Source organism: Penaeus monodon, chromosome 39, assembly GCF_015228065.2.
Source record: "Penaeus monodon isolate SGIC_2016 chromosome 39, NSTDA_Pmon_1, whole genome shotgun sequence".
Lineage (NCBI taxonomy): Eukaryota > Metazoa > Arthropoda > Malacostraca > Decapoda > Penaeidae > Penaeus > Penaeus monodon.
Genome location: NC_051424.1, coordinates 27083915 through 27093914, shown reverse-complemented (window position 1 = coordinate 27093914; position 10000 = coordinate 27083915). Strand labels below are relative to the sequence as shown.

At 38.0% G+C, this 10000-nt stretch overlaps 2 protein-coding genes across 5 annotated transcripts in view; one reads left to right on the top strand and one right to left on the bottom strand.

Moving 5' to 3' along the window:
- Positions 1–6979, top strand: part of LOC119597721 (MAP7 domain-containing protein 2-like) — a 36256-nt gene extending 29277 nt beyond the window's left edge. For all 3 annotated transcript variants that reach the window (XM_037947333.1, XM_037947334.1, XM_037947332.1), the window contains 5 exons: positions 1390–1533; positions 2399–2462; positions 4619–4646; positions 4854–5048; positions 6114–6979. In XM_037947333.1, the coding sequence (XP_037803261.1) occupies positions 1390–1533; positions 2399–2462; positions 4619–4646; positions 4854–5048; positions 6114–6202 (520 nt within the window). In that variant the 3' untranslated portion in view covers positions 6203–6979. The remainder of the gene's footprint in view (positions 1–1389; positions 1534–2398; positions 2463–4618; positions 4647–4853; positions 5049–6113) is intronic.
- A 635-nt stretch (positions 6980–7614) lies between these two features.
- Positions 7615–10000, bottom strand: part of LOC119597693 — a 3585-nt gene continuing 1199 nt past the window's right edge. For both annotated transcript variants that reach the window (XM_037947295.1, XM_037947294.1), the window contains exon 2: positions 7615–9271. In XM_037947295.1, coding sequence (XP_037803223.1) covers positions 8041–9168 — 1128 coding nt within the window. In that variant the 5' untranslated portion in view covers positions 9169–9271 and the 3' untranslated portion in view covers positions 7615–8040. The remainder of the gene's footprint in view (positions 9272–10000) is intronic.

The following is a 10000-nucleotide window of genomic DNA, read 5'->3' as shown; positions in this document are numbered from 1 at the left end:
ACAAAAAATAGGTTTATTGAAAGATGAGTTTCGAAATCCTACGTATTGCTTTAAGAATTTTATCTTCACAGCCAAAGAAAAGTTAAATCCAGGAGAAAGATTTCGAAACTTTTGCCCCTTTTAGTGGACCTATTTCTGTGTAGGCCTATAGTGTATTTCTCTGACAGAGAGACTGGTAAAGAGTTAATTGAAATGCGTCAATGACAGCTTTTGGTTTGTCATGTTATTAATACTCATATTTTTTTCTACGTTTAACACAATGTCCTCCTTTCGAGGTTATATAATCTGTCCTTGTTTAAGATATTCAGAACTTTATGCAAGACAGGTTTTCTTGAGACTACCCTCTTCAAGCACATTCCTTCTTTCTTGTAAGTAAATGTATTACGTCCAAAAGCACTTTCATTAATCTTGCACAAAGAAAATGTTGATTGGATGAATCGATGTATCTTTTTTTCTTGATTCTGTCCATTTGTCTATTTATTATTTATCTATTTGTGTGTTCTATCCGTGATATGTGTTTTTCATTTGTGTGTGTGTGTGTGTGTGTGTGTGTGTGTGTGTGTGTGTGTGTGTGTGTGTGTGTACTTGGTGGTATTTGTGTATGCATTTTGCTAAAGTGTTTTGTATGTTTGCGTTTGTGAGCATCCTGGTGTGTTTGTAAAAGCGTATGTGTATGTTAAATGTGTGTAGATTTCGGTGTCCGATATGTCCGACAAAGAAAACCAAAATCCACGTGAAAATAACGCAAAAAACAACAACAAGAAACAGGAATCTCCCTCCCTCCTCTTCCTCTCTAGTTTGCACTCTCCCTCCCTCCCTCTCCCTTCCCTTTCCACCTTTCCTTCCTACCATTACTCCTTACCCATCCTTCTTCCTTTCTCTTCCTATCTTCCACCCTTCTCCCTTACTTCTCTCTTTCTTACCTTCACTTAACCTATTCCTCTCTTCCTTATTTCTCCCTTACGCCTTATGCCCCTCCTTTCATGTCTACCTTATTTCACCCATTTCTCTATTCCTCCCTATTTGTTACTTTTTTATCTCTTTCTGCTTTTTGCGAATTTTCTCTGTGCTTTTTCTCCTTATACCTTAACCTCTTCCCTCTTTCACTGTATATCTCCCTCATATCCCTTCCCCTTCTCTTTTCCCTTCTTTCTCCATATCCCTTCCTCTCGCCTCCTGCCTTCCTTCCCCCTCTTCCCTCATGCCTCATACCCCTTCTTCCTTCCCTTCCTTTCCACGTCCCTCCTTTATCTCCCTTCCCCCATGCCCTAATACACCTCCCCACCCCATCCCATCTCCTCTCCCCTTCCCTTCTCCCTCCTCTCCCCTCCCCTTCTCCCTCGTCTCCCCTCCCCTTCTCCCTCCTCACCGTCCCCCCTCTCCTCGCAGGAACCAATGGGAGTCGGAGAGGAAGCACGAGGAGCCGCGCCCCCCCGTGGTGCGAGGCCGGCCCTTCGACTGGAAGATCCACATCCAGGACATGTCGGAGGAGGAGAAGGCCAGGCTGGAGAAGATGTCCGAGGAGGAGACCAAGTACGGCTCTCGCACTCTCTCTTTTCCTTTCTCTCTTTCTCTTCCTTTATGTGTCTCTTTCTCTCTCTCTATGGCAATATATATATATATATATATATATATATATATATATATATATATATATATATATATATATATATATATATAGGCCGCGATGGCCGAGTGGTTAGAGCATCGAACTCAAGACTGTCACGACGGCAATCTGTGTTTGAGGGTTCGAGTCACCGGCCGGCGCGTTGTTCCCTTGGGCAAGGAACTTCACCTCGATTGCCTACCTAGCCAGTGGGTGGCCAAGCCAGCCTAAGTCAGTGCTAGTCCCAAGCCCGGATAAATAGAGAGAATGATTACCTAAAAAGGTAACACCGGCACTCTCCGTGGAAAGGAACTGGGGACCCTACCACGTACTCACTCCAAGAGCATCACAACATGAAAACTACAATTAAGTATCATGCTGTGACCACGGCGGCTCAAACATGAACCTACCGTTAAAAGAAAAAAAAAGAAAAAGAAAGAAAGAAAGAAAAAAAAAGTGTATATATGTATATATATATATATATATATATATATATATATATATATATGATACATATATCATATATATATATATATATATATATATATATATATATATATATATATATATATATAATTATATATAATACATGTATTATATATATATATATATATATATATATATATATATATATATATATATATATATATTATAATGTACGTATATAGTCATGTATGTATTTTGATGATGTTCGATTTGCTATTTGCTCTCTTTTTTCATCGTTTTGCCTTCTATACAGTAATCTCTCATCTAAGATAATCTCCAAAACCAATTCTTATCTATCCTCTACAGACATTTTGCCGAAGAGAATCAAGATCTCATGAGCCAGCTGTCTGCCATGAAAGTCAATCTACGGGCAAGTCATGACTAGCGCCTCCTCTCTGCATGACGCATTGCTTTAGAATGCAGAGTGGTTGCAACATTGAATAGAATTTTTGCAGTTGCTTCCCATAAGATATTTTAGTGTGTATTAGATATACGTCGAAACAAACACATGCATACATGCAGAGATATTAACACACGCACACACACATACACAAACACACACACACACACACACACACACACACACACACACACACACACACACACACACACACACACACACACACACACACACACACACACATTTAATCACACTCACAAAATCAAGACACACGGAATGATGTGCCTTGTAGTATCAGGTAAAGTCTCGGTATCAAATGGAGGCAAATTCATGTTAAGAGTACAAAATGCAGTATTAGTTCAACGGACAAACAAGACAAAATAGAAAAGACTTTTTGTTATATGGTTATTTTGACAGATCCATGACTGAAAACTGATGGCTAAATAGTGCTTTTGCTTCTGCTTAATATAGGTATTTTGATGTGCCTTATCACCACAACACGGCAAATAAAGGCATCAATAAATGCATGATATTATTTCTGTTTGAAATTCCACACACACACATACACATTAACATGCATGCACACGCGGTAACAGAAATGCAATTAAATCTAACAGGATGAGATGTAACTTTTTAAGATAATCAGCTACTCTTAATGAATGCATTTTCAGTAAAATGAAAATTATCTATAGATGTTACTTGCCTCCTCAAAAAAGGCTAATCAAGTAATTAACTTCATACTTCCAGTCTATGGCTCCATAAAAGTATTAAAAACGCGTACTTTATTAGTAAGAGTTAATCGTACAGTAAAATCAGTAATTTCATATGGCTTTGAAATCCTCCTTGGTCGAATCTCAACGCAAAACAATTCTAAAAGCAAAAAAGATATCGAGAGAAGGTGACAGAAGTTCCTTTTAGTTTCCAAACAAAGTAAACTAAACCAGAATCCCCCCCCCATAGGGGAGGGGGGAGACGGAGACGGAGACAATCACGCATATGTGCCAATTGTAGTAGCCCCCATAATGTATTTTATAGGGGCTGCCTTACCTACAAATTCGAGTCTGAGGTAGCAAGCCTCAGATTCAACTTAGTCTCATTTTCATTGGCGAGGCCAGACAGGAAGCACGCAGACGAGGTTTTCTCTTACTCCCTACTCCAGTACTGTCCTTTGCTCTCCCCTTCTCCCTCCCTCCCAAGAAGTTTCCACATCCTCCCCCCACCCCCGAATCTCTTACTCATGCCTTTCAGCACCATACTATTCTGAACTGCTATACGACTTTTGACGTGTAGTGCATTTAAGAATCAACTAACCCCCTTCTTTAACCCTTTCACTACAACACCTCTCCATAGTGCTTTATATAACCTTTGATGTCTAGCACATTTATCTTGCTTTGTAGTCATTAACCCAAAATACCCACAAGGAGGATGCCGCTGTGCTGTCCATGAAATTCATGATTTTAATCAAAACCACATTACATTACTCTAATCTCTGGTGACTTGTTGAGAATGGAAAGAGTTTCCTTTATGGACACTCGGTGAAACGAAATTTCGTGAATTAGTAAGGTTAAATATTAAGACGTTTACTTATGTATATATGTACATAAAAACTTAGTATAATTAAAAATAGATAAAAATGAATTTGATTTACGAATGCTTTGTTACCTCCCAACGCTTTGAAAAGAGTATCATAATTTCAATGACAAAAAACGCATAGATAGCGAAATGTAACGTATTGATTACACTTATCTACGACAGTGAAAAATACATCAATATTTTGATGAAATACCCTTTTTTTCCTCTCACAAATGTAAGACTGATTTACTTTTATTTATTTACTTTCTCGTTCTCTTGGGACAAACATTACTGAGTGAGTTTTTGAGTGATGTAATTTTCTTACACAGTCTGCCATATTGGGCACGTATTACTTACTGAGTGATAAGAATACACTGGGTGCTGTTATAGTGGTGGTAAAGGTGAGTATTTTTGGCCTATGGCCCTATATCTTATTCGCTTGGGATTTAATATTTGGTATGTATATATGAAATATTGATAAATTCGTATGAATAATGATAACTGTGATTTATATTGTCATATTCGTGTGATTCTAATATTTGATTAATTTGCAGTCTGCCGGGCCTGGTCGACAACAAGGAGGTTAGTTGCAGTTCTGTCTGGTGAACCCCCCCCCCCCCCTCAAAGAAAAAAAAATATTTATAATCAAGTTTTAATGTTTAATATGTTAAACCATAGACCAGTAATATCTACAACCTGCGTAATCACATAAAAAAGTAAAATATTCTATTACCAAAGTCATCCCTGTAATTATTCCGTTTTCTATAACAACCCCAACAATAATTACAGAAGACGGGAAGCCCAACAGCACTGGTAAAGACACGGACTCGGGCATAGGCGGAGGAAGCAGTCCGGATAAGGACAAGGGCGGACAAAATACACTAGGATCACCGACCACTATTCCAGCAGGGTCGAGCGACGATGTCGATTACTTACGCGTTGTCTCCGGTAGGCCCGATGATAAGAATAACCCAAGGAGGCGAGGTGAGGATGATTGTTTCAATTCCGATAGTAGCAAATACTGTGATGATGACAATGATATTACTGATGATTGTCATTGCGATGATGATGATGATGATATATATTAATATTCTTCTACTACTGCTACAACTAGTACTACTACTAGTTGTAGTGATAGTACTATTACTACTATTACTACTTTTACTAGTGTTACTACTATTACCACTGCTATAGCTACTGCTACAAATCATATTTTGATAATTACCATTATCAACATCATAATATTAGCAAATCGAATAACATTTTTATGACGTAATTTACAAAAAGAATACAGCATGCCATAATAATTGAGTATGAGAGCAAATGGGCTAGTAATATGCTATTGACCACAGCCGAAATTGTGATATCAAGAGAGAGGCAAATAGCGGCCTTTCCTTAAACTCAGTTCACTGAAGAAATAATCTTAATCCCTGAATGAACTTCTAACAAAGATTTATTTACACATGGCCATTGCCGGGTGAAAAGAAGTTGTAGAGGGCTAATGATATATTTTAATATTAGAGACCCATGTTAATGAGGTTAGATCAGTATCACACACCGGATTCTTCCTCTTTGTCCCTTCTTAAATAGCTACAAAACTGTGATTTACTTGCATCACATAACACAATTATTGAAGTTTTATTTGTGTATAAAACTCTATATGTTGTGATTTGTTTAGCATAGACCAAAATATTGTCCTATATATGGATTACTAGTAACTGTAATAGTATGAAAACCCCCCCAAAATATTTTGTATTAATAATGTGATTAACTGAAAGTACAAACTGCTCTATTAAATGCTTATGTTATTCATGTAACTGTTAATCGGCAAAACATTTAATATCCGTTATGTCGAACGCACATAACACACACACACACACACACACACACACACACACACACACACACACACACACACACACACACACACACACACACACACACACACACACACACACACACACACACATCTCATAGGGCTTTGAGAGATTTTCAGAATGTCTGGTCACACTGTTAAGTATTTCTCCCATGATTTTCCTTTCTCCTTAGAACCTTCTTATCTCGATCTCAACGACTCTTCTGGGACGACCATCCGGAAGTTCTTAGAACATACTAGAGCACGGTCCAAGGAGTCATAGAGTGGCACTTCTAAAGCAACTGTCACCACTACTAAGATTACTGCTAACTACTACTACGAATACTGCTAACTACTACTTCTACGATTACTGATAACTACTACTACGACTATTGCTAATTACTACAGCGACTACTACTAACCACTGCTACGACTACTGCTAACTATTACTACGACTACTGCTACTACTACGACTACTTCCAACTACCAGTACGACTGCTACTACAACTGTCACCACTATAACTACTAATACAACAACAATCACTACTACAGCGACAGTTACTACAACTTACAACCACGAGGTAACTACGGTTATCACCACTCCAACTTCACCCATGGCTACCTCGCTCTCGTTGTCCCGGAGGCAAACGACTGAAGAAGGTATTTTACACTGATTCTTGGTCCATTACTCTTCCATTGGTCGAACTCATTCATGAAAAGTTGATGGCAGGTGTATATATGATCTTTTGAAGTACCAGCTGGTATGGTACTTGACTATACATATAACCTGATGATGCCAATTGCAGTCAACTGTATTTTATGAATGGGAATCACGCCCAAGCAGTAGTAAAAGGGTGATAATAATGAGATCGCAGAAGGGAGAGGGAGAGGGAGGAGAAAGGTAGAGAGAGAGGAATGAAAAAAAGAGAAATATCGAAAAAGAAAATGAAAAAGATGGTGTCTCATTTACACATCCTATCCATTAAACATTGCTAACTACAGGCCGCAAATATCCAAGGTTGTTATATTTACGTATAATACAATACAGTAAACTAATTGCTCCAGTTGTTTCATTCCCCCCATTATAAATACAATCGGCAAAGAAATATCTGGTTGATATATGCTGTCATATTAAACATCAACCATTGCCACTTTTGAAGTAATTGATGCAGAAAATATATATTTGAATGTGAGAAACGTATCGAAAGATTTGAATGAATATGTAAGATCTAGAAAATGTAACACACACACACACACACACACACACATACATATATATATATATATATATATATATATATATATATATATATATATATCATTCCAATAGTTTTGACTTGCTGACATATAATGCACATTCATTGTCTTCTTCTTTTAACGGTAGGTTCATGTCTGAGCCGCCGTGGTCACAGCATGATACTTAATTGTAGTTTTAATGTTGTGATGCTCTTGGAGTGAGTACGTGGTAGGGTCCCCAGTTCCTTTCCACGGAATTCATTGTCTACATACAGATATATATATATATATATATATATATATATATATATATATATATATATATATATATATATATATATATAATATATATATTTGTGTGTGTTTGTTTTTATGATTTTAAACATAAATCTGAATTATTATCGTTGTCGATAATGTTGGAAATAACTTGTTGCACAAACCAAGGTTGAAAAAGGGTGATTTCAAAATGGCAAATTTATTTACACATGTATTAAATGTATATACTATCAGGCACATTTTAAAAGTAAGTAACAGTCATAAGTACCTTGTTTCACAGACAGTAAAATAAATACCAAATAAAAGGGAATTTCACAAGTAAATGACAATGACGATGACAATGAATTACTTCAGAAAATGACTGCAGTGAAAATAATAGCGAGTACTTTCTTTTCTCCATGCCAAGAACAAGACTAGATATACATATGTTACAAACAACAATACGCACCTAAGTAACAATAAAGGCACCACCGTCACACTATCACAAACACCAGATAAAAGAATAATTTGCTTGCTGTTATCACACAAAAGTATTAAATATAAAATGCATAATGCATATATATATACTGGCACACATAAATATTGCCTAACACACCCTCCATTCTGCATTTAAGTCCTCACAACGTATTTGACAAGACTGGGTGATATGACGTAACCAGGGAGTTCGATCGTGTTGACCATGTGATCCAAGACACGATGGAAAGGCACATACACAGAACACCTGACGTCGCTGAGGGAATTTACAAGCTTGGCTGCGCTGGATGTTGGGAGACTCATGGCAGAGAAGTGGACAGGTTCCGGAGGGCCGTAGAGACGATAGAAATCCGGAGCAAAGCGGCGTAGCTCGCTGACGTAAGGTCGTCCAATGATAAGCGCGAAGGTGAAGAAGTAGAGGACGCCGTAGAAGATGTAGGTTAGTCGTACGGACACTAGATGGTAATGGCGCGGTTCTTCCACCCACCAGAAGACCAAGAAGAACAGGAGTCCACCGATACTTGAGATAAGGATCAGTTCGTAGACGCAACTGAGGCTGAATTCGTAGTGTCGGAAGGGGACGGGTTCCTGCAGGTGGAGGAAGAGCCACGAGGAGTACGCCGGTATGAGCTCCCCGCGGCTGATCGTGCGGTTAAGTCTCGTCATGATGACTTGATTGAGCACCTGCAGGAACCCGGAATACGGAATCACGTGATCCCTAAGGAGGGTCAAGTGCTTGGCGTTCGCCTCAGATAAGGCATGCGTAATGCACTCCACGAAGTCGTGTTTGATGACTTCCTCGCGATTGAAGAGCTTCCAGCTTGTTGTGTTCTTGGCTTGCCGAACGGGATAAATTCGAGATAGGAGGTCGAGTTCTGGGAAATTAATTCTTGTTACGTTACACACGAAAAAGGCACTTTTGTAGAACTTTTCCTTTCTAATATTCCGGTCTACTTCGGCTACTAGTTGCGACAGGAGGAGGTCATCGTGTTTGGGCTTCCTTGCGAAAATGATTATCAGGTTGTCAACCGACTCGGATAATTTGTCCTCGTAATATTCAAGTGTGGCACCTGCATCTAAACTTCGTAAATAATTATGAACTCCTTTTTTCCTATAGCCAAGTTTCATCTGATCTACCTCTGCGTTTTTGGACACGTCATCTTGATAAAACATGGAATAAACTTTATCGCTGGTGAATATCGGTAGTACGATTAAGACAACCAAGAAATATAGTAGTGGAAAGAGGAGTCTGTGTGTAAACATGTTTTCTGTGAGGATCAAATTTCTCTTATATAAAAAAAGACTTCTGTATTTTCACGTCTGCTCTGCTGCTGTTTGATGGACGGTGCTGACTCGTGGCCTCCTCCTGAAATAAAAAATTACGATAGAGATTATGGCTGCACAAACAATCAAGTGTAATGACCATATGTAGTAAAATGGAAAAAAGGAGAGGGAGAAAGAAGGCAGGAGAGGAGAAAGGGGGAGAGAGACAAACAGATGCACAAACGAAGAGAGAGAGAGAGAGAGAGAGAGAGAGAGAGAGAGAGAGAGAGAGAGAGAGAGAGAGACAGACAGAGAGAGAGAGAGAGATTTGGAAGACCACACCAACTTATAGGTCTAAGCTAAACAATAAAAAAATTAATTCTGGTATCTACATAAATTGAAGGAGAAAGAACCGAGTTAAGAAGCCCCCCATCAAAAAAAAAAGAAAAAAAAAAAAGAAAGAAAAAAAAAAAAAGGAGAAATCAGTTTCATATATAATGCAATTATACAATTGTTAATTTTCAAATATTCCTCAAAATAACTGTATTCCTAATCATGGGTAGCCATCGTGATATACTGTGGTTTTCTCTATATAAAACATACTTAAAAGTATGTACTTGTATTCAGACTATCCAAACCTAAGTCATCTGAATAAATTTGAAAAAAAAAAGTTTACATACTGTATGTGTATCATACTTAACTACAAATCGTAAACATTTGATTTCGTAATTTATCTGATTTCAATGTTCCATATTATTTTTCAAGTTTACAAACATCTGTGACTGAGATGATATGGTCTTTAACTGAATTTTGGTAAAGTGCCGTATGTCAG